Source organism: Ips typographus, linkage group LG2 (genome assembly GCF_016097725.1).
Source record: "Ips typographus isolate SLU linkage group LG2, UJ_Ityp_2.0, whole genome shotgun sequence".
Lineage (NCBI taxonomy): Eukaryota > Metazoa > Arthropoda > Insecta > Coleoptera > Curculionidae > Ips > Ips typographus.
Window position 1 is genome coordinate 8,953,695 of NC_138423.1, and position 25,172 is coordinate 8,978,866.

General features: G+C 34.4%; 1 protein-coding gene and 1 long non-coding RNA gene across 3 annotated transcripts in view; one reads left to right on the plus strand and one right to left on the minus strand.

Annotated features, from left to right (window-relative positions):
• Positions 1-153: 153 nt before the first annotated feature.
• Positions 154-23,132, plus strand: mats (MOB kinase activator-like 1). 2 transcript variants are annotated; one of them, XM_081974357.1, is made up of 4 exons: positions 154-370; positions 10,427-10,593; positions 10,710-10,937; positions 21,937-23,132. In XM_081974357.1, the coding sequence occupies exons 1-4, from the start codon at positions 357-359 to the stop codon at positions 22,179-22,181; spliced, it is 654 nt and encodes a 217-aa protein (XP_081830483.1). In that variant the 5' UTR covers positions 154-356; the 3' UTR covers positions 22,182-23,132. The 2 variants fall into 2 exon arrangements, with proteins under 2 accessions (XP_081830483.1, XP_081830482.1); XM_081974356.1 differs by lacking the exon at positions 154-370 and adding an exon at positions 439-642.
• A 215-nt stretch (positions 23,133-23,347) lies between these two features.
• The window catches only part of LOC145725556 (uncharacterized), a 37,129-nt gene continuing 35,304 nt past the window's right edge, over positions 23,348-25,172 (minus strand). The window contains exons 2-3 of the long non-coding RNA XR_014177342.1: positions 24,834-24,992; positions 23,348-24,781 (exon numbers count right to left, since the gene is read on the minus strand). This is a non-coding gene — a long non-coding RNA (uncharacterized LOC145725556). The remainder of the gene's footprint in view (positions 24,782-24,833; positions 24,993-25,172) is intronic.

Below are 25,172 nucleotides of genomic sequence, written 5' to 3' on the forward strand. Positions count from 1 at the left end.
ATAGTAAAATAGAGCAATAATATACAGGGTCGGTTTATAAAAGTGAGGTTTATGTCATTTCGTAATTTGTCATCTAAGTGACGACAGGTTGCACTCAAACATAATGTAATAAACAAAGACAACGTGCTTGGGAGTTGGTCGTTACTTGTAGCAACGCTGGCAACTGTTATTTTTTTCCTGTCCGACTCCGACATCAAAACAATTGAACATCTGAGAAAGGTCATTGATTTTGGCTAGAACAAAATTAATATTCGGCTGTGAACCGCATTTTTGGCCTTTGTCTTAAATCTTTTCGTTTTTCATTGATTTGTGCGACTGTTTCAGTGTTTGTTTTTCAGGAATTCAACGACAAAGACATGAGCTTTCTCTTGTAAGTATGAGTCACGGTAAATGTCCGTAAAAAGTGGAAATTTCAGATTTTAGTACTATTTTTAGTGCACGGTACAGTGTAGCATTTCGATTTCTATAGGTTTTTATCGAATTAATTTACGCTACAGTTCCTAAAGTATTACGGTGTTAAAACGTGTCGGAAATGCAATGATAATAGTCCATTTTTCTGAAGGTGTTTAACAAGATTTGTGGTATTTGTATTTGTTTTTAAAACAAGTTGACCATGAGTGATGATTATGATGACTTGTCCAGGTTGTTATTATTTAATTTTTATTATTACTATGCTTTTCAACTTTAGATTTGCACTGTGGTGTGTGGAAAAACAGGTGGTAATTTAGGACCTCGTTTAGGACAGAACTATAGGTCAGTTTATGCTCACCTAAGACTTAACACCTAAGATTTATAAAGTTAAAAGTGAGGTTAATCCATTACCTTGGGGTGTATAGGTTTATGCTCACCTAAGACCCAAGACCTAAGAAAAGTTGGTTAACTTTTAACTAACACCTAACACTGCTTGAATGTTTATTCCTGGGTTTAGTCTGTTTATTCCTTCAATCTTAAAAGTAATAGTTTATTGTAGTTGAAACTGTCTCAATAGGTAAAAGATGACTAGGTGGCATTTGGCTATCTGTTGAATGAAATTTTAGTGTATTTTTAAAGAGGGGTAGACTGCTGATAATTTTGTTGTTCACCAGAATGCCTTTTTACATACAAAATACCTTGAGATGCCTTTAAAATGAGGGGTAGATTGCAGAAGTATTTTGGTGTACACACTCAAGGTAATTTGAGGTATTATGAGGCACTTTGCCAGTATTACCAACATTTTGAGGTATTTATAGGACATTTCATAGAATTTTTAGGCATTGACTGTATATTTCAAAATGTTTTGCATTATTTTCATTGGAATTTTGAGCAAAATAAAGCCTAAATAAAGGAAATTTTGCCATATTTTAAGGAAGTTGGTATAAGGTTGTATAGGTTGTTGTTGTTATAGTAGACCAAGCATTAGACAATACAGGGTGGTTCAAATTGATTGTAGAATAATTCAAGAGTGGAAAGTACATTAAAAATAAACTCCAAAGTGTCATATAAACTGTAGTTGAAAAGTGCCCTCTAGCGGAGTTAGAACACCTTAAAGGTGAGCCACTAAAACCATTTTTTTATTTTTAATTCATAGGCAAAAAAAGTTACCCAAATGATATGTGGCATGCATGTTTACCATTTTGAAATGGTCATTTAGAATTTTTTTCAGTTTTTTAAAATAATCTGGACACATACGGGGGCTGTTCCAAAAGTTTGACAGCTTTAAATTTCTTTAAACTGTAATTTTAGATCGTTGTAATGGAACATTTCTTTTCATTTTGCATAGTTATTAAGATACTGTCACAAATTAGTACCTGTCCAGATTATTTTAAAAAATTGAAAAAAACGCCAAATGATTACTTCAAAATGATGAATAAGCATGTCAAATTTCATATGAGTTTTATTTTCGTTTGCTAATTAAGATAATTTTTCTTTCTTGGGGCATATACTTAGGGCCCGCTAGCTCCAAGAGGGGACACTTTTCACCCATAGTTTATATGACACTTTGTCGTTTATTTTTTATGTACTTTCTACCCTTTAAGTATCCTACAATCAATTTAGACCACCCTGTACCTATAGTGTATAAATATTACAAAATTGACCACACATGTAATTATTATGGTAAAATCTTTGTTTCATGATATTAAGTTGAAACAATATTCATTACAAATTATTATAATAATTTACCAATTTTTCAACATTTAAACTACATTTTCAAGGTCACGTGACTGTTTTTGACAGGTGTCAACTGGACTTTACAGTGTTGCAAGTTCTAAAGTCACATGATGTGTCTCTTACAGTTTCAGCTTTTACAACTGTCTAAAATTAATTTATCAAGTTTTTAAAGTTTAAACCACATTTTAACGGTCACGTGATTAATTTTGACAGATATCAACTGGCCTTTACAGTGGCGCAAGCTCAGAATTGCATTATCAACGTCAAGTGACGTGTACTTTGCAATTTAAGTTTTTACAACTGTCCAAATTTTATTTATCAATTTTTCAATGTTTAAACCAAAGAATAGCTATTTAACAAGAAGAGACAGTTCAAAAGAGACAGTGAAATAGAGAGAGATGGACTCTTCCTAACCAAAGTTAGGAGACAATTGACTGATATTGGCTTTGATCCTTGAATATCAGGAGTTTCATTGGTTGGTCATTCAGGTTGTTGAAGAATGTTGCCATATCTCAGACCACATCAAATATTTCTTTTAAAACATCAGTGTAAAGTTAATAAGGATTGATATCTTCCTATGATTAGGAGGCGAGCTGAAAACCCTTTGACTCAAAAGAAGTAAACAATGATTATAAGAAATTAGTTTATATTTGCCTCTGAAAATTGGATGCAATTTTTATTTCAAAATGAAATAAGATAAGAGACAACCGGCAACATGATTCCTACCAAAGACAAACCCAGGGCAGCCAAAAACATCTCCCCAACATTAAAGGAATTATGCTGGCTGTCCCTTCTTGTTAAATAGCTATTCTTTGGTTTAAACTGCGTTTTGAAGGTCACATGACTGTTTTTCTCTCTACAGTGTTGCAAGCTCAAAAATTGAATTATCCAAGTCACGTGACGGGTATTTTGCAATTTAAGTTTTTACAACTTTCTAAATTTTATTTATCAATTTTCCAAAGTTTAAATTGCGTTTTACTCACGTCACTGTTTTTTACAATGTCAACTAGTCTTTACATTGTTGCCTGCTCAAAAATTGAATTATCAAAGTCACGTGACGTAGTTCTTAGAAATTTTACCACTGATAAATTTAAAATACTATACAGGGTAATTCAAATTCGACCCTCACCATTGGGATCTCAGAAACCATAAGAGATACGAGAAAGTTTAAATTGGGGCAAAGTTGCGCAATATAAAGCTCAACCAAATGCTGTTTTAAAAATTTTGATTTTCCGAGTACTTCCGAAGATATCCGAAAAAAACTGAAAATTTGATTTTTTGTTTTTATTTATTTCTAACCTTATTTGAAGAGATATCCCAAAACTAAAAGCATCTTTTCATTGCCACTTTTTCCTAGCTATTCGATGATGGATTCAAATTTGCCACACGACGTTTCGTTTTCTGTCAGTCATCATCAACTTTCTTTTTTCTTATGGGCGCCATATTGGATTTTTAGCCCACCAAATAGTACGTTTTATTCTGATTTTAGTGATGTATAATAACTTATGATTTGCTTCATAAATAACAAAATAATTCAATAAAAACAATTTTTACTTTAGTTATTGGCTTTGAGTTAATGGGCCCTTTTAAAAAATGTCATTGTTTGACAGTACTTGTCAAACACGATAATTCGGACGATCATTAGAGCGTCAATCATAGTTAAAAATGTATCTAGAAAATAAACCCCCGCAGAAAATATTATTATACAAGCATTGCTGAACTATTTAGGTTAATCAGAAAAAGAAATTTGTTAGCATTATCTCTAACTTAAAAGGCTTATTTATGTTTCCAAGAGAAAGATCATCATTTTAGGAACTTAATTTTTTGCCAAATTTCAATTTTTTATAATGTTAAGTGCAAGTTTATAGTTATTTATTTTGGAAGTGACAAACCATTTTTTATTCATTCATATTTATTCGAGTGAATAAACCGGTTTAAGTCACGTGTCTTATACAGTATTTTATTAAATTTCGACTTCTTATATTAAAAAAAAAAACTAAAATTACAGTTCTATTAAATTTGCACCGCGCCCCGTAGATGTAAGATTGATGTTTGTTTGTTTACATCTGTAAATAGGCGGATGTCATTCAGAGTGATTTAATAGTTACTTTGCAGCAAGTGACTTAAACCATTTTTTATTCACGAAAAGAACAACTAGGTCCACAAGCGTAGCGAGTGGCCTATAAGCTCTTCGAGTGAATAAACCGGTTTAAGTCACGTGTACACCTTTGTGACTAAGTATGTTCAGGCCAATTGCGTGTGACAAGTACTACCAAGTAATCTTCATAAAACGTCTCATTAACTCAAAGCTAACTAAGGTAAAATCTCTAAAAGCTCTAATGATCGTCCGAATTATCGTGTTTGACAAGTACTGTCAAATAATGACATTTTATGAAACGGCCCATTAACTCAAAGCCAATAACTAAAGTAAAAATAGTTTTTATTGAATTATTTTGTTATTTATGAAGCAAATCATAAGTTATTATACATCACTAAAATCAGAATAAAACGTACTATTTGGTGGGCTAAAAATCCAATATGGCGCCCATAAGAAAAAAGAAAGTTGATGATGGCTGCCAAAAAACGAAACGTCGTGTGGCAAATTTGAATCCATCATCGAATAGCTGAGAAAAAGTGGCAATGAAAAGGTGCTTTTAGTTTTGGAATATCTCTTCAAATAAGATTAGAAATAAATAAAAACAAAAAATCAAATTTTCAGTTTTTTTCGGATATCTTCGGAAGTACTCGGAAAATCTAAATTTTTAAAACTGCATTTGGTTGAGCTTTACATTGCGCAACTTTGCCCCAATTTAAACTTTCTCGTATCTCCTATAGTTTCCGAGATCCCAATGGTGAGGGTCGAATTTGAATTACCCTGTATATTTAATTTATCGACTGTTTCTTTAAGTGATTGGTTTCTTTATTTGACAGGTGTTTACTTGGTTACTATGACAGTTAGAAGATTCGTTTAAACGTTAAAATATAACCTGTAATTTCAGACAACCCTACAAAAAATATTTTTGTTTGTTAGACCTTGAAAACCTGACCTCAGAAAATCAATTTTAAGCTTTCGGCACAAGGTCAAATCAAGTGTCAAAAATTTGGAGGTATTTCAAGGTAATATGAGACATTTAAGGCATTATTACTATGAGGCATTTTGAGCAATAATGCTCGCTTAACCTCACCATGTTGTCTGAAAATTTAGACAATGGTAAAATTGTAAAGAATTACGTGACGTGACATTGATAATTCAATTTTTGAGCTTGCAACACTGTAAAGACCAGTTGACATTGTCAATAACAGTGACGTTCCCTTCAAAACACAGTTTAAACTTTGAAAAATTGAATGTGGTTTAAACTTTAGAAACTTGGTAAATTAAATTTAGACTATTTTAGACAGTTATAACGCTGAAATTGTAAGAGACACATCACGTGACTTTGATTATGCAATTTTAGAGCTTGCAACACTGACTAAAGTTCAGTTGACACCTGTCAAAAACAGTCACGTGACTGAAAATGTAGTTTAAATTTCTGAAAAATTGGTAAATTATTATAATAAATAATGAATATTGTTTCAACTTAATCTCATGTAACAAAGATTTTACCTTAATAATTACATGTGCGGTTAATTTGGTTATATTTGGTTATACTACAATGTATTCCTTAAAATATCGCAAAACTTCCTTTATTTAGGCTTTATTTCGCTCAAAGTTAAAATATCGCAAAACATTTTGAAATATCAGGTGTCTAAGAGCACCCTGGACACAGCAGATTAACATGGGAAAACGGTTTTGATTTTTTTACGCATGTATGGTTGATTTGATTGAAAAATCGTATTAATGAAAGTTGTTGTAGTATCACAAACTAGTTTTCTGTATTTTTTTCAGATCTCTAATGCCTGCTTTATACCTCTCAATTAACAATTAAACTAAACTTTCATTTAAACTAAAATTAATTTATCAAAGCTGAAAGTGAACTTACAAGCGAGCCCATTTATACTTTCAATTTACACTAAACTAAAATTAATTTTAAATTAAAGTTAAACCAACTTTATTAAAGTTCGGCTTAATTCGTTTAAATTCGTTGACTTTCGAAACTATCACTGTCATACTTGTCATCACTCATGATGTAAATTGCTGTCTTCTATTGCGATACGTAGTCTATTAGACTTGAATCGTCTATTTCCATAATTGGATTTTTTACCGAAAAAGTGGTTTAAGAACAAATTTTTTAAATTATTTTAATAAAAATTTTCTTTATCCACAAAACACGCGTAATGACGATGACAATAGAAACGTCAACGTCAAACGTTCAGTAAGTCAACACAGTCATTTATTTTTCTAATTATTAATTTGTAGTATAAACCTAAACAAGATTTCTTAGTTTAAATATTAATTTTAGTGGAAATTTAAATTTAATTTAATTCTTAAATGGGAGGTATAAAGCAGGCATAACTTGAGCTCTTTCGCCGTAAAATACAACAGCAACTGTATCAGCAACAATGACCTGTTTATCCGTTGCTCGACAACCGCTTATACAGTGCAGGCTAAAAGTTTAAATTTTCTCATTTTTGTTCGTGTTTTACGACAAAAGGGCTCAAGTTAGAGATCTGAAAAAAAATACAGAAGCATGTTATTTAAATTAGTATAGGTACAGGGTGTCTGAAAATGGATGTTTACAATCTTCCATTAACAATATTTTTGGATCTACGCTATCCATGGAATTTTGACATTTTACCCCTTATATTTTAGAAAATTTTATGTCAATCCTGTTGTCAACTAGTAACAAAAATGTTACTTTCTAATGATAAGTTAAATATGATGAAGTCTCAAGTGAAGTCTGCTTTTCTCTTGCAAAACTATAAAATCAAAATCTGTAATGAGTCTTTTTAGATATTTGTGTTCTTATTACCAAACTAGTTGTGAATCAAAAGTATTTATAACTGTTGTGTTAATAGTTTATCATAGGGTTTAAAAATCCATTTTATATTATAGTTTAAGTATACCTGTTTTTCAAACTAGATCAATGCAAATTTGCTAGGAAATTAGACTAGAACTGGTTCTGGTCTAGTTCTGGTTCTTTTGGAATTATTAACCCCTATTTGCACCATAGTACTTTACGCCTACCTAGCTTAAGTAAAGTTTGGTTCAGACTGTGACAATACAAGTGGAAAAAGTACACTTCTTAGGCTTGGTTTTTAAAGTACAAATGGCAGTTAGAATTCTTTGGAAAGATGTGCATTCATTGAGACTTAACATTTAACCAAAAAATATTTTAGTTGTTTAGTTGTTGTTTGAGTTGTAGTAGTAGTCCATGCTCTCAAAGTGGAGGTAAATGAATACAAAAGGGGGGGTGAAGAACACTCCAGCCTTCAGCCAACTCCACAACAAACTGTATTAAACCTCTAGTCAAAGAGGGTACGCTCGACTAGTTTTAAATACATAAGTACTCATCTTCAGGAGCTAGAAGCTATACAATCTACAAAATAGATCTTAAAAATTAGAGAAAACATACCTTATGATGTAATTTTTTTTTTCTTTCTAAATAGGGGAGACCGCGACACCCACGTTAAATTAAATTCAGACGCAGAAACATCCCTGGATGCGTCTAATAGTAGTTGAATAAAACTGTAATTTAGTTAACAATGTCATTTATAAATTATTTTTATCATAAGGTATGCGCCTATTTTACATCATACGGTATGTTTTCTCTATTTTTTAAGATCAATTTTGTAGATTGTATAACTTCTAGCTCCTGAAGATGAGTACTTATGTACTTGAAACTAGTCGAGCATACCCTTTTTGACTAGAGGTTTAATAAAGTTTGTTGTGGAAAAGGCTGAATGTTCTTCACCCCTCTTTTGTAAAAAAATATTAGTTTTGGTGCTTGAGTTTTTTTTTGGTCATTTTATTACACAGGTGTGGAAAATCCAAAACTGGCCATAGGAAAACTGTGTAACTGACTAAACTGACAGAGAACAATACTATATCTAGTAGGCTTTATAAGGTGCTATAACTCTGCTGCAGCATTGCCAGATTTGAACGCATCAAATGGATTAGTTACACTCAGTTACAGTTACATAATTTTATTATTGGACTATTAGACCGATCAAAATTATTTCGATGAAAGGAAGTTTATGTTTGGTTTGGTTACTGCATTTATTTAAAAAAGAAAAGAATAAATATTTGCTTTTTAGCTGCACCAATAGCATTCTAATTGCGCGTTTGCAACAGCTCTCTAAAGCTTTAATTTTTATCTGTCAAAAGTAAATAAATTCTAACAATCTAACGTCACAATTAAACAAAGCTACAAAGCAACCTGTCTTTTAACCAACTTTTTGACAAAACAGCAATAATTTGCCCTACCAAAAGTGACTCCAGAGAGTCCAGGCCCACCCAACTTAATGAAGTCGAACTGCTGGGGGGCCGACAAGGTATTAAGAACTTTTTTTTAAAATTAAAAACCGTTATTTTTTATTAAATTTATTTGTATGGTAAAACATTTGATTTTTAACTTGTGATTGATGTTTTAACCCACCCTGTAAAACGTGGTCTATAATAATTAATGTTCACCTAAAGTGAGTAAATTGAAATGTAATTTTACTAATCTCATTTTGATGGCAAAAAGAACTTACTTGTTTTAAATTCAACAATTGCAATAAGGTTTGTAAACTGCCAAACTGTCGAAAACGTCTACAGATATGAATTTGATTATTAAATAAATAGTGTTCTTCTTTCTTTATCGAATATCATTATTTTCCATTAAAATCACTGAATGTGCTAAGATTTATGATAAAACATAATATGCTTTTGTTTTAAAAGTTTTTTTGAGTCACTTAGGCCGCATTCGTTTTCGCGCTCCATGGAGCGAGCAGAGCTTTTTTGACGTCACGATGACGTAATTTGGGAAAACCATAATTTAACTATCAAATTACGTCATTGTGACGTCAAAAACGCTCTGCTCGCTCCATGGAGCGCGAAAACGAATGCGGCCCTGTTTATCGCAGTTTTTACTTAAATTGAATAGTTTTACGTGTAACCTTGCTAATCCCTTATTTCTTCCCGAAAGGATCTAAAAATTGTTGAATTGGAAACAAGAGTAAAATAAACCACATTTTAAAAATGTTGCAATAAATTTTGGTCTTTAATCGTCAAACTGGCGAAAACGTCTATAAATATTACCCACAAGACTTGATAAAGCTTATTGTGAAATCCAAAAAATGTTTTAACGACAAATGGCGTTAGAACGAATTTTTCATTGTTTGACTACACCTCAGTCACACCCTGTATCCGTGGCAACTTTTAAAAATATTATTTAGGTTTTTAGAAAAAAGAGGAAAAGATTTTAATCCTCAAAAAAATTATTAAAATCGAGTGAATCAATTTGAAGAAACAGCCGCTTAAAAAAGACCAAAAATTTTGCTGTCCCATCTTTTTTGACGAGCAGTTTAGTCTCCAAATGACCAATATATTTTTTTGGTTTTCTTTTAACATAAGGAAGTGTTGATTAGGTCAATATCACGGGACGGTTTGGCCGTTTCCCAATAATTAACGTCCTATGAGTCAAGACACATGACGTTAATTAATTAAAATACTTTTCTTTTTTTGCACACAATTTTCTCTCACTTTAATTATCTTTAGACACCCTATATGGTCTTATCGGTCATGGGGTGGCTTTCAAATTATGCAGCAGATCACATTAGACCTACAGCCAACTAAAATGACACATAAAAAGCTGCTGCCATAACTTGATTTGAGCTTGAGCACTATAATGTTGTCTTTCTCGGATTAATTAATATTTCTTTAAACACGGGTGGTCAATTGAAATTATATTATTTATATTTATTTATTATTAATTATTGCCCAAATTCGTGCCAAAATCGGTTGTTAAAACAAAACCAAAAAAAAATATTGGTTAAATTTAGTAAAGTAAAAATTAAAGTAAAAGTTCTTCACATTAGCAAAAAGCCAATAAATCAAGCCCATGGTTAGGTACATTGACGTTAGCATTGATGAAATAATACTGTTCAATAATACTGATAAACTAAATGCATCTATTCAATAAAGTAAAATTATAATTCACTTCATAGTTACATTGAGCAGACTTTCTGTTCTTTCAAACTAACTGTTCGTTTTAATAAAATGCGAGTGAAACGTAGTCACTCAAGTTTTAAAATTACGTTATCTTTGACGTGAATGCAGAATTCGTTGGCGTTTCCTATATCTTAAGAATTTTACAAATTTTTTGGATGTTTATTTTTATTTTGTTATTTCTTACAGTGGTAGCAGATCATCAAAAACTTTTAAACCAAAAAAGAATATCCCTGAAGGAACTCATCAATATGAACTGATGAAACATGCTGCCGCGACGTTAGGATCGGGAAACTTAAGACTAGCTGTCATGCTGCCAGAGGGTGAAGATTTGAATGAGTGGGTTGCAGTAAACAGTAAGTAAATTTATTAAGTATACACAATTTTTCTATGTTAGTTAGATCTATTTGAAGTTTTCATTAATATTGACATCTGATTGACATTCCTTAACGTTTAAATAATCATTTTTCAGCTGTTGATTTCTTCAACCAAATTAATATGTTGTATGGCACCATAACAGAGTTTTGCACTGAAGACAGCTGTCCCATAATGTCTGCAGGGCCAAAATACGAATATCACTGGGCTGATGGTCACACCGTTAAGAAACCTATTAAATGTTCTGCCCCTAAATATATCGATTATTTAATGACATGGGTTCAGGATCAGTTAGATGATGAAGCTTTGTTTCCTTCTAAGATTGGTAAGTTAAGAAACATACGAAACATCATAGGGCGCTTCCAGGAAATTGCAGCGCTTTAGCAAATGGAGTTTGTTGATTGGAAAATAAGTCGTTTTTAAACAGGTATGCTGCGGTTTCCCTACTGTCTAAACTAAAGACGCTGCTTTATTAGTATTTCCGGAAGTTATTAAATTAACTACTATCGCCGCCCATTATCATTATGTAAAAGCACTAAGTAATTGTTTACGTGTTTTATTCTTAGATACTTTTTCGTTATTCTACCTTAGTGTTATTAGGCATTCGATGCTCTGTTGAATTTTTTAATAGTTTTTACGGTTATGTATTTTAATGAGCACGTACGGCAGAACACGGTGTGATGTGATCGTACGTCACGGGTGATTTAGATTTACGATCAACGCACTCAATGTATAAAGTGTAAAGTTTTTCTAAAAGATATTCATTAAAAGGAAGTGTAAATCTTATTTAAAAGCTTTGAAAAACTGAAATGATACGTATGATCAATCACACTATAGTTATTTAACTAGCATGTGCGGAAAGTGGTAGTTTCCCACACGAGACTGCAGTTGCCCTACCGACGCAACGCAGATTTAGCAATTAAAGGGCGGTTTGTCCCCTCATATTATTTTTTTTAAATATACATTTAATTAAAATGTAATAAATGACCAGTTCGGCTTCGCCTCAAGCTGCAATTTTCATGTGCAACGTGCAATGTGTACTTTCCGCTCTTAATATAGAATATACTATTTCATTGCCACTTTTTATCAGCTATACGATGATGGTTTCGTATTTGACGCCCGACGTTTCGTCTGTCGGCAGTCATCATCAACATTTTTTTTTCTTCTTCTTCTTCTTTAGCCTATGTCCATCCACTCCTGAATGTAGGCCTCTTCCAATGATTTCCATGTCCGTCTATCCAGGGCAGTGTGAAACCAGTTTCTTCCTGCTATCTTCTGGATGTCATCCCGCCATCGCTTTGGGGGTCTCCCTGCATTTCTTTTTGTGGCTCTTGGGCGCCACTGCATTATTTTATTAGTCCATCTAGATGGATCCTGCCTTGCAACATGACCCGCCCATCGCCACTTTAGTTCGGCTGCTCTTCTCATAACATCGGTTACCCTTGTTCTTTTTCGGATCTCTTCGTTTCTTATTCGATCTCTGAGGCTGATTCCCAGCATGGCGCGCTCCATGGCTCTTTGAGTTGTTCTGAGCCTCTCTGCACTTCTCTCTGTAAGTGTCATAGTCTCCAGTCCGTATGTTGTTACGGGTAAAATGCAGGCCTCATAGACTTTCCGCTTAAGGTTGATTGGGATACTTTGGGATTTCAGAATGTAGCCTAGCCTACCGAATGCTGCCCAGCTGAGTCTTTTTTTTCTTATGGGCGGCATATTCAATTTTTAAACGTCAAAATAGTACGTTTAACTCTGATTTCAGTGACGTATGACAACTTATGATTTGCTTCATAAATGACGAAATAATTCAATAAAAACTAATTTTACTTCAATAAGTTGGCTTTGAATTTTTATGAACATTACTTGACAGGATCTGACAAACTCGATTATTTAGACTGCACTAGTTTCAATTAATTTTTTTTTCAAATGAAAAGTTTTACTACTCACTTTTACACATTATTTTTATTTTAAGATCTATTAAAAATTTATAACAAGCACTTTAAGAGCAAATCAACGGACTTTTAGGTTTCTAAGTGAAAGGTCATCATTTTGAAAACTTCAGTTTTTATTAGTTTTATTTTTTCTATAACGTTAAGTGATTAACCACCAAGATTAACCTTGGTTTTTTAGAAAACACCAAATTTTAGCAGAAATGAAACTTTTTCCTAGGATACTATACTGACCGTCGCCATGTTGGATTTAAACCTGTCAAGGTGGCCATTTTTACTAATTTTGGCATTAAGAACACGAATTCGGTGTACGTTCTGCTGTAACTGCCGCCGTTTTGTCACCGACTTTGAAATTATAGCATTTTGGCAGTTTTCAAACATGGCACCCATAAAAAATGACATTTTGACAAATGACACTTTGCCTCACATATCTACCGTTATCCTAAACTAATAAAGGCAGTTGAAGGCAGCAAAAGAAGATGATTTTCAAAATTCAAATATTTTCCAAAAAAAAATGTTGGGTACTACCTATAAAAACGTCAAAAATAGTATATTCTATATTAAGAGCGGAAAGTACATATTTGCCGCTTGCACATAAAAATGATTCATTTTCTGCTCTCGCGCGGCTAATAACCACTTTCTGCTTTTAAATGGAAGCGGACATGAGGTACTTTCAAAGTCAGTCGTCGAAAATCTTGTTTTTTTATTTTTTAAGGTCAGCCGGTGAGTTGTATGAAAAAATGTTATATTTAATAAAAAGAGCGTCTCTTTGAGGGGCATACATTGTACAAATTTCACACTGCTCACTGAAACCGTTTTCGAGAGATTTAGCCAAATGTCCGTAAAAAGGTAATCAAATTTGACGCCCTCTAGCGGCCAAACGGGGCAACTTAACAGTGCGCGCTCAACGTCACGTGATAGCTCCATTCATTAGCTATCTACGATCATATGATATGTCTACGGAATGTTTCAAATAATCAATTCATTTTTGGAAAAATGCACCGACATTTTCTTCAAATGAAGGGTTTTCTTGGCCTACACTGACCGCCGCCATATTAGATTTAGACGTGTCAAGGGGCCATTTTTAACTAATTTTGGCATGGAGGACATGAATTTGGTGTCCGTTTTGCTGTAACCGCCGCCACTTTGTCATTGACTTTAAAATTAGGGCATTTTTGACGGTATTCAAAGACAGTTAGTGCAAAATTAATTTTTATTGAATTAATTTATCGTTTATAAAGCAAATCATAAGTTGTTGTCACTGAATACACACATCACTGTATTCAGAATAAAATGCTGTAATTGGTCGTGTAAAAATCCAATATGGCTCCATAAAAAGTAGCAATGAATTTTTTTTTCGGTTTTGGGATATCTCTGCAAATAAGGTAAATAAATAAAAACAATAAATCAAAATTACTTAAAAGAAAAGAAAGTAAGAAAAAAAGGAAGTACTTGGAAAATCGTAATTTTTAAAACCGCATTTGTGCAACGTAGCCTCAATTTAAACTTTTTCGTATCTCTTATAGTTTCCGAGATCCCAATGGTGAGGGTCGAATTTGAATTACCCTGTATACCTATACAGGGTGTCCCACGACGAAAGACCTCGATTGATATTGGAAAAAGTATAAATAGGATGTATATGCCACTAAAAAAAATGAAAAATCTCAAGTTTTTTAAATAGAAACCCACATTTTTTATGACGGAATCATTTTGAGCATTAAAAATTACTATAAGTTTCAATTTACTTGCCTATACCTAAATCCAACCCATTTCGTTTTATTTGAGAATAAACATTTTTTTATTAGGCTGCATGCTCGGCTGCATGGTTGGAATTAGCTGGTACTCTAGTTGGCCATGCTTTTGACACACGGTGATATTGGAGACCTGCAGGGCATGTTAATAACACTAGTTTTGAGTGTTTTGACAACTGCAAATATGCCGTCGCGGTTACGTTATTCAAACCAAGATTGCTTAAATCTGTTTATTATTTACGGAAAATGTGATAAAGTTGTGAGTAGAACATGTGAGGTATTTGCCGCTCGTTATCTAGAAAAACCAAATCCATCACCAAAAGCTGTCAAGCAAATAATTGAAAATTTTAAGAATACGAGATATGTGAAGATAAAAGCTATTAAAACAAAACCAATTCTTAATAATACAAATGTAGAAATTGCAATTTCTAACCAACTTTTGTGTACAATGCCCTATTCCTATCTCTAGCCGTTTTCGAAATATTTGATGTTTTTCCAAAAAAGTTATAGTTGCATTGCTCAACATATTTTTGTACTTATATTAATAATTAATTTAACAAATGTTCGAAATTTCGACCTTCAGCTTCGTGACACTTTGCGCACCTTAGGATCAGCTGCTCATGGGTTGCTGCTCTTATTGCGTTTGGGCTTAAACCACGAAACGCGTTTCTCACTCTTTCAATACAATTTTCCTTTGTTGTTAAAGGAAGATTGTAAACTTCATCTTTAATTGCCCGTCATACAAAATAATCTAAAACTGACATGTCTGGCGAGCGGGGTGGCCATTGAAACGGTCCGTTGTTAGCAATCCACCGGTCGTCAAACGTAGCTTGTAGAAAATTATTGACAATATGACCATTATGAGGAGGTGCGCCATCATGCTGATAAATTACCCGTCTTCTGTCGGCTAGAGGTAAATTATCCAAGTATTCCCTTTCTAAATCTTGAATTATAGCTAGATATCGATCACCTACAATAAAAACATAGCATTAAATTAAGTTTCAGAACTTCACAATTTGTCGTTTAACATCGTCGATATACCGTTTAAATTTTCTTCATAAAAACGTATCATAACAATTTGGTCATTCCTCACAGCACAATAAACATTAAAACTCCAGATTTCTTGAACATTTCTCTCTCTAATTACGTGTGGATTTATGTCACACCAGTAGTGTGAATTATGTCTATTGAACATTCCATTTTTAGTGAATTTGGCCTCGTCGCTCCAAATAATATTATTCAAAAACAATTCATCTCCATAGTGACTAGTCAGCAAAAACTCACTAAAAACAACTCTCTTCGGAAAGTCAACCTCTTTTAAGTGTTGCACTAATTTAAATGAATAAGGGTGAAATTTATGTTTCTTCAGCATCCTCTGAATTGAGCTTTTGGATATTTGCAGTTATCAAAACTAGTGTTATTAACATGCCCTGCAGGTCTCCAATATCACCGTGTGTCAAAAGCATGGCCAACTAGAGTACCAGCTAATTCCAACCATGCAGCCGAGCATGAAGCCTAATAAAAAAATGTTTATTCTCAAATAAAACGAAATGGGTTGGATTTAGGTATAGGCAAGTAAATTGAAACTTATAGTAATTTTTAATGCTCAAAATGATTCCGTCATAAAAAATGGGGGTTTCCATTTAAAAAACTTGAGATTTTTCATTTTTTTTAGTGGCAAGTTTATGATTTTTTTTTGACGACCCTGTATACAAATGAGTCGTTACGCACCCTCAGTTTAATAAAACGATCCTTTATTTACAATAACCCAAAGTTTCATTGCAAAATGAAATACGGTTTTAACATAGTACAAAAATATGTTGAGCGTTGCAACTGTCACTTTTTTGGAAAAACATCAAATATTTCGAAAACGGCTAGAGATAGGCATAGGGCATTCTATACAAAAGTTGGTCAGAATTTTGTGAAGAATCCAAATATGTAATAATATATAGGGTGTTCTATTTAAAATAAGAAAGTTGTGATCGACTTCCGGTATAAGCGGAAGTGCAACCATCTTAAAAATATTTTAGTTGGATTGGGCATGCCCACATCAGTATCCTACCAAATTTTCAAAACTCTCCTATTTATACTTTTTCCAATATCAATCGAGGTCTTTCGTCGTGGGACACCCTGTATACACACGACATACTTATATTGTAGTAAATGTTTAAAAACAGAAATTTTTTATAGTTATACCTATTTGATTATGAGTTCCATTTAAAATAAGAAAGTTAGGTCAATTTTTGAGAAAACGGAAGGCAGTAGCAAGAAACTAAGCACGCAACTGGAATCACACCGAACAAGTGCCTTAATATTGTTTGTGTTTCACTTAGATATTTCAATAAACCAAAAAGTTGGGAAGAGTTTTCAGTTGGCGAAAAACGCCCTTTAGCGCCGCAAACTGACAAGAAATCTAAATACGGTTTTTGCCATAATTTTTTTTTCAAAATCGAGCCCTACACCAGCATACTAGTTTTTTCCTATCCTCCAAATTTATTTGTAAGATAATTTTAATAGAAATGGCAGAATTGACCAATAGTAGCGTGGAATTTCACGGTTTTCATGAAAATTATCTTTGGAATAAAATTATTCGGAACTGAAAATACCGGCTCTAAGTGATGTAAACGTTTACATCGCTACAAACAATTACGTTTTCGGTACTGGTAATGAAAAATACTATTTTTTTCTGCTGCCTACGCCAAATCTTTCCAAAAACTCCAAATGGCAGAGACACAAAACAGGATGGCCCTCAGTCCGGGACACCCTTTAAATGGCGAGAGGGTGCAAAGAATCGCCCCGTTGAAAATTTACAGAAATAATCTACGCATTGCGACATGGAACGTGAGAAGTCTTTTTAGTCCAGGAAAATTGTCAAAAGTCGTACAAGAAATGCACAGACTAAACATAGACATACTGGGCCTTAGCTAAGTGAGATGGCCTGGATCAGGCACACAAAAAACAAACAATGGACGCATATATTTTTCTGGAGGAACGGACAGAAAGCACCAATATGGTATTGTTGTGCTCTTTACGGACAAAGTGTCACAATCAGTCAAGGACTTTTTACCTATGAATGACAGAATTATGATGATGAAACTAGAAACAACTCACAGAATGATGAACATCATTCAAACTTATGCCCCCACGAACGACAGACCCGACGGTGAAATTGAGCAGTTTTACAGCAATCTAGAGGAGATCATGCGCACTACCAAAAAAGGGGGAAATAACAATAGTACTTGGCGACTTAAATGCCAAAATAGGTGAAGGAGCGGATGGCAATCACGTGGGAGCTTATGACCTTGCCGTGTGAAACGAGAGGGGTGACAGATTGATCAGTTCTGCAATGAACAGAATCTCATAATAACTAATACTTTTTTCAAGCTACACCCTAGGCGACTGTATACATGGACCTCCCCTGGACACCGAAAAGAATAATATAATCAGAAACCAGATAGATTACATTATGATCTCACCAAATTTTAAAAATTATATTAAGTCTGTAAAAACGTATCCCGGTGCAGACATCGGCAGCGACCACAATCCGGTGGTAATGAGACTCAAAATGCAGCGCTTTCGAAAGGTACAAAAAACACAGTCATGCAAAAAGATAGATGTTTACAAACTTAAAGACCAAGACATAAAATGTGTTATAAGAGAAAGACTTGAGAACAAGATGAAAAAAATCGAAAAGTCAGCGTCAGCAGAGGTGAAAAAGGTTTGGGGCAACATAAAAACTGCTATAATAGAAACTCAAGAACAAGAAATTGGTCACGTGGCATACAGTAAGAGGCAGGAATGGATGACTTCTGAAATATTAGATCTAATGTCAGAAAGGAGGACACAAAAACAAAATCCAGTGAACTACAAAAAACTTGACAGGGCAGTTAAGAACAAGTTCAAAGAAGCAAACGAAAAGTGGCTATCAGAGAAATGCTCTGAAATCGAAAAACTCCAAAGTAAACACGACTCTTTCAACTTACACAAGAAAGTCAAAGACTTGACCAATCGAAACAAAAAACAATAGATCAGATGTGCAATCAATAACGAATGATCAAATAAATGAAAAAGGACCCGATATAACAAAAGAAGAAGTCATACATGCTACAAAAGCCCAAAAAGACAGAAAAGCAACTGGTTCAGATGGGACTCACGCAGAAGTATTAAAATTTATAGCAGACGAAGAAGGAGCCGGAATTAAAATATTAACTTCATTACTTAACACTGTTTATAAAACAGGCATCATACCCACAGATTGGCTCAAGTCAACGTTTATAACAATCCCAAAGAAAAACAACGCATCAAAGTGTGACGACTATCGATTAATTAGCTTGATGTCTCATGTTCTGAAGGTATTTCTGAGAATTATTCATACGCGCATCTACAAAAAATGCGAAAGCCAAGTGAATCGTTGTCAGTTTGGATTTCGGAATGGTGTGGGTGCACGGGAGGCACTGTTCTCTTTGAACGTCTTAACTCAAAGATGCAAAGATATGAACGTGAATGTATATGCATGTTTCCTTGATTACAAAAAAGCGTTTGACTGCGTTAAGCACGACAAACTAATAGAGATTCTTCAAGCTACGGGAATAGACAAAGAAGAAATCATAATTATTTCACAGTTATACTGGCATCAAACGGCAGAAGTTAAAGTTGAGCAATCAACATCAGAGGCAATAATAATAAAAAGGGGAGTGAGGCAGTTATTCTGAAACTATTTTTAGAGAAGCGCTGCAGGTGATCCAAAGAGGAATCAAAATCAATGGACTCATTGTTAACAATCTGAGATACGCCCATGACTGTGTTGTGCTGGCAGATAACCTGGCCGATTTACAAGACTTAATGAACCGTATAGTAAGCCACAGTGAACGGCAAGGACTATTCACGAATGCGTCCAAAACTAAGCTTCTTGTTTTTTCAAAGACGAACGTAGTTGCCAATTTGTCCATTAACAATATACAGTTAGAACAAGTAAATTCATTCAGATACCTAGGGACTATCATTAATAATCAGTGCGATCTCAAGATCGAAATAAAAGCACGAGTTGAGCAGGGCAGAAAAACATTTATTGATATGAAGCAATTTTTCACGAGATCCGAACTGAGCCTAGAACTTCGAATGCGCATGATCAGATGTTATATATTTTCAACCTTGTTATATGGTAGCGAAAGATGGACTCTCGATGCGACTACAGAGAAAAAGCTGGACGCTAATGAAATGTATTTATACCGCCGTATGTTAAAAATATCGTGGGTGCAGAGAAACTTGCAAGTCCTTGCGCGGATGGAAAAATCAAAAGAACTGATGCTGATCGTTAAGGAAAAAAAAACGGGATACATAGGCCACATAATGAGAGGCGAAAAGTATGAACTCTTAAGACTGATCATTGAAGGAAAAAGATCAGTGGGAAGAAGACAAAACTCCTGGCTGAAAGACTTAAGAAGATGGTTTGGATGTACCTCAATTGAAATCTTCAGAGCTGTTACATCCAGAATAATGATTGCCAATTGGATCGCCAACCTCGGGCGGGAGACGGCGGATTAAGAAGAAGCCTTCGCCACCATTCGTATCAGTCACTCATTCATCCAATTAATGACAATATTTGGTTGGTAGCCTCATAAAACACTTATAAAACACACACACGATTGTCATTCTGAGACGTATTATTTTCGATTTAAAAAAGTCGTATTTTGTACAGGGTGGGTCAAATTGGATGTATTTAAATGGGAAGTGTTCTTATTAATAGAGATAGGCGAAAACACTGGACTGGTGCCTGAAGCTCAAACTTAATGGCAAAAACCGTTTGTTAATATCTGTCACCGTTTGATAGGTGCTTCTCAAAATTCGTACTTTTCTACAAAACTGTCTAGCGTCTTTTAGGTGCGTTATTTTTTATTTCTGAAAATATATTTCTACAGCAGCTTTTTGCGTAGAATCCAGTAGTGTAAATAAATGTGTAAGTAAATTTTTTTGTGCGTATCTCAAAAACCGTGTCTAATAGAAAAAAGCTATTTACACTACTAGATTCTACGCGAAAAGCTGCTGTAGAAATGTATTTTTAGAAATAAAAAATAATGCATCTGGAAGTTTTTAAGAAAAGTACGAATTCTGAGAAGCACCCTATATCTGTCAAACGGTGACAGATATTGACCAACGGGTTTCGTTATTAAGTTTTGTATCAAATTTCAGCTTCAGACACCGACATCAGTTTTTGTCTAATTCTATTAATAAGAGCACTTCCCATTTAAATACTTCCAGTTTGGCCCACACTGTACGGGTGTTTCAAAAGCCGTTTACGCGGCAGTTTTTCGGAAACTATACATAGTAGGACTTCAGGAAAAAAAATCTGTCTAGTAAATGTGGGCACGAGAAAATGTTGGAAATAATTTTCAATTTCCTATATCCAGCGCTAGAGGGAGTTTCGATACCACTAAAATGAGAAGTACCCAAAAACTCTGAAAATTTAAATGGAATGATATAGCAAAAATACGATGAACATAATTGCCTGTTCTCGACGAACAATTTTGCTATGTAACTTTTTTTTTCTATCTTCATATAAAGTGGTGAGAGTGGTCCAAAATTTGGTTTGAAAGAAATGAAATATCTCGAAAACGGCTGATCGTAGAGGAGGCTTCGTTTTGGCGGCAGTTCTAGCCTTTTCAGTGTAAACAGTGGTGTATTAAGCTAGTTCACTTTAGTTTTGGTACTCTTGGAAATGTGTACCGAACATTTTGATACGACCAATTGCTCTGTGGAGTGGTGTACATACTTTAGTAGACGAATAGAAAATCGATAAGTAATAATATTAATAAATAATAATCGATAGAAAACCTATACTATAAGCTGTGTTTATTTGTTTAATGTTTATTACAACTTTGACAACTGTCATTGACTTTTTCCTTGTTTAGTCGGCGTTGCGGTCTTTCCGGTAGAGGTCATTTTTCCAAAATTTACGCTGGTAAAGGAAGCTTTGGCTAAATTTCAGCCAATGCTTCGTTATCCGTTTTCTAACCTGTTAAGCAATTAATCAATATACTTGAAGGAACAGAAAAAATATAGTACTTGAAATGTACCTGAAGAAATAGTATAGTTTATACGAAGTCAGTTGGGACAGGTCAAAATACGGGGTTCGATCAACACACCACATAAAGCACAGGAAAAAATGAGTAAATTTGTATGTGATTGTTCCCCGTAGTAATTTACGAGGAGTCAACGTGGACTTGACGAGTAGGTGTCACAAATAATTTTAGGCGTAAGCACCTTAGACCGTTTAATTGGTCACCGGACAGTTCTTATTGGTCGGCGGCGTAAAATCTATTTTTAGTTTCTTCCTATGCTTTCTTAAGACAATCCTATCTTGTCCCATGCTCAACAAAGACGCCGACTATTTTGGTGTTTTCAGTAGTTTCAACTGACTTCGTATATACTATACCTTGTAGGAAAATCATGGTCGGTGCTTGTTCAATCAATTTGCATCGTCGCGTTTGCCTGGTTGGTGTAGATCGCGCATTAAACACAATATTAATTGCTATTTTAGAACAAATTGAAACATAAAACGTAAAATTCTGTGTTACATTTCATAAAAATTATTTGCAATTACACAGCATTAACTATAGGTTTTTCGTTTCAGGTGTGCCTTTTCCCAAAAACTTCCAGTCAATCGCCAAAACGATTCTGAAACGACTTTTCCGCGTTTACGCGCACATCTACCATCAGCACTTCAGCGAAGTGGTTCAGTTGGGCGAGGAGGCGCACTTAAATACGTCATTTAAGCATTTTATTTTTTTCGTGCAAGAATTTAGTCTAATAGAGCGACGAGAACTTGCGCCGTTGCAGGAACTCATCGACAAATTAACCGCTAAAGAACAACGATAAAGTTGACACTGCGGCTGAAACCATTAATTTATTAACTTTTTTTTCTCGGATATTACTCGTTATTGGAGGGAATTTTGACACTGATTTTAGACTGCAATGTAGGTAAGTTGTTGCAAATTACAATTGCCAGTGTATTGTTGTCCTAAATTCTGACTTATTTTAATTCTAATTTAAACGGCTTTTTAATCAATCTTTTTTTACCTTCTGTTAGTATTTTTTGGTAACAAAGTAGGTATCAAAGCGACTTGACGAAACATATGAAACGAATGCGAGTTGGTACGCTTCGTATATTTAAAGTAGAGCACATACAGGGTGTATCGTTTTGGTCTCGTAATTAGGTGTCTTATTAATAAGAATGTCTCTCCATTTTAGTGTTTAAATTATGTTCTCTATTGGTCCATAACCTAAACCAAAGGAAACATTTGCGTTTATTCATTAAGTATAATTACTTGCAAAGGGAAGTAGTAACAAAAAAAATCATAAAAACGATGTAATATAAATAAAGAAAATGCACCTTACAATTGTAAAATTGTACCAATAATTGTATTATAAATGTATTTTCATACGACTGCTTTCACAAAGACCAAATATTTTTGACACATCATCTTGTATTAAATTAACGTAAATGCATAGTCGACTATGTTTATCACTAGATACTTTGAAGTGGAAGTAAGTGTGGTCATAAGCAAGCAGTAAAGCAGCCTTATATTTGCCCACTCCGAGTGATATTTTTATTGTATTTTGCAATATTTCGCTGTAGGGACATATATTTTTAAGTTGTACGCATAGTGATATATTTCATACGGTTTTTAAGTTAATTTGTGTTTTTATTAACATTTCAATTAGGACATTTTGGATTCTGTTAAGCTCGCATACATCTTATGCAGAGCAACGGTATTTTCGTTGTTATTATTTGTATATACATATTTTATTAAAGTCTTTTTAGAAGTATTTTACTGCGTGTTTGTTACCTGTTTATTTTAAGGCTATGCGCGCACGCGAATTTTGGAATCTTTAATTTGTTTCAAAATTACGTGTCAAGGGCTGTAAGAGATACTGTCACGTTTAGGGGTGCGTAGTGAGGGATGGTAGAGAAACTACTCAGGTCACAGGTAAGCCTCGTTTATTGTAAAAGTGATTAAATTAAGGAATATAGTGGAGTTAATCTTACCCTCAGATTAGAAGGGCCAATACTGCCGTATTCACCGGCGTCTTCATGAAACCACGGGGAGGGCGAGTCTAATTCAGCCGTTCAGCTACACCGTAAAGGGGGACATGCAAGGTGTTCTTGTACGGTGTGACCAAAGGACCAATTAGTAAACTGATAGGGTTAAGGGTTCTAACGGTCACTTTAAGTTGCGAGAGAACCCTTCTCTTCTCAGCCTGGGATCCTAAGAGGGTAGCGAAAATGCGAGTGTTCATCTATTACATCTTCATTCCGAAAAAAACGTTAATTACACCTTTCGACAGGCGCCTGCTACACCTACAATAAAGACCACCTGAGATATGAAAATAATAATCTAAGTGATTATATCGAAATTTTGTGTAATAGTTTAGGCCTACCTATAGCTAACAGCCACTTGGAATCATCTACTTCTTTTAAAAACTAAAATGTTTTCTCTGAGTAAACACATTAGATTTCTTCGCCTTATACCCATCGCTGCATCTTTTTAAATACGCAATCAAACTGCAATAACCTTTAATGTCTATGCCTTTCTTCAGAGACAGCTCCGCTCTCAACATTGTATAAAGTGACCATAATGTTGAAGATTTAAGATACCTCTTTTCCTCGAAGTAAGCAAGCATAACTTTTTCATTTATGTGTTTCACCTTTTTTGATTTAAGCCATATTTCAAATTTTTCGTAAGCTGTATCGTACAGCGACTTAGATCTCTCGGGAATGAGAGTCAACACAAGTTTTCTTGCAGCCTCTTCGATATCCCTGGGTAATTCTGATTCTAAATTGTTCATTTTTCAGTTAAATTATCGCATCACCATAGATATTTCATTTGGAACAACTGGTGTGGGATTGGGAGGTAGGCATAGATGTTGGATGTGGATCTATAATTTACTTAGTTTGTACCACTTTTGACTACCATCCAAACTTAGAAAAAATCATGTATAAAACACGTTTCAAAAATGTCTAATTGTGTAACTCACTTAAATTGCAGGAACTCGCTCGTTTGCTCGTCCTGCAAACATTCATTCGTTACACAAAATCGCACTTCGTAACTGGTTATATAAATAGCTATTGCTGCTTGTACTAAAAAGTAGCAGCAGCAAAAGTTTGTTATTTTAAATGGAACACCATGTAGTTTCTTATAAATTGAGAATTGCAATCTGTTTCTAATCATTTTTTGTTAATACTGTCACACCCGTGTTAATAGTTACGGTGCACACCCAGTAACCAGCATAGTCAGCAAGGTTAACAAAATGAGGTCGCTGACGAATATAAAAGATGCACCGCAGCTCGACTAAATCACCGAACTCTGGGGTCTTCCCCAGGAGGTTACTGACTGACCTCTGGATTAGTCTGGGTACTCTTGTTTAACGTAAACGTGGAGCATTGTGTGACCAAGTGCCACACTCGAGTATCAGCCCTAGCAAAGGAAATAGTGTGGGCGAGCAGGAAGAATTGCCGCACCTACTTACCTCCCGTTGCTATAGTACCACAACGTCTTTACCGGCCCGGTGAATGCCCTCGGACAAGAGTCTAGGGTTCATTCATCCCGCTAAAGCGTTCGCCCTCCGTGAACCCTACCACTTTCTCTGTCCAGCATCCCCCATCATGATATACGCCGTGTTGGCAATCTGGGGGTAAGAACATTGTAACTATTATTGTCTTAATTTCTTAAATAAAGTGGGTTACCGGTGGATTCCTTAGTTTTCTTCCCTTTGAGCTACCCCTTAACGCGACAATACGAATTTAAGTCTTTCTTTTCCGCTTTCCGAGTTTTTGCTATATTTATTGATTTTTTTTATTGAAAACAC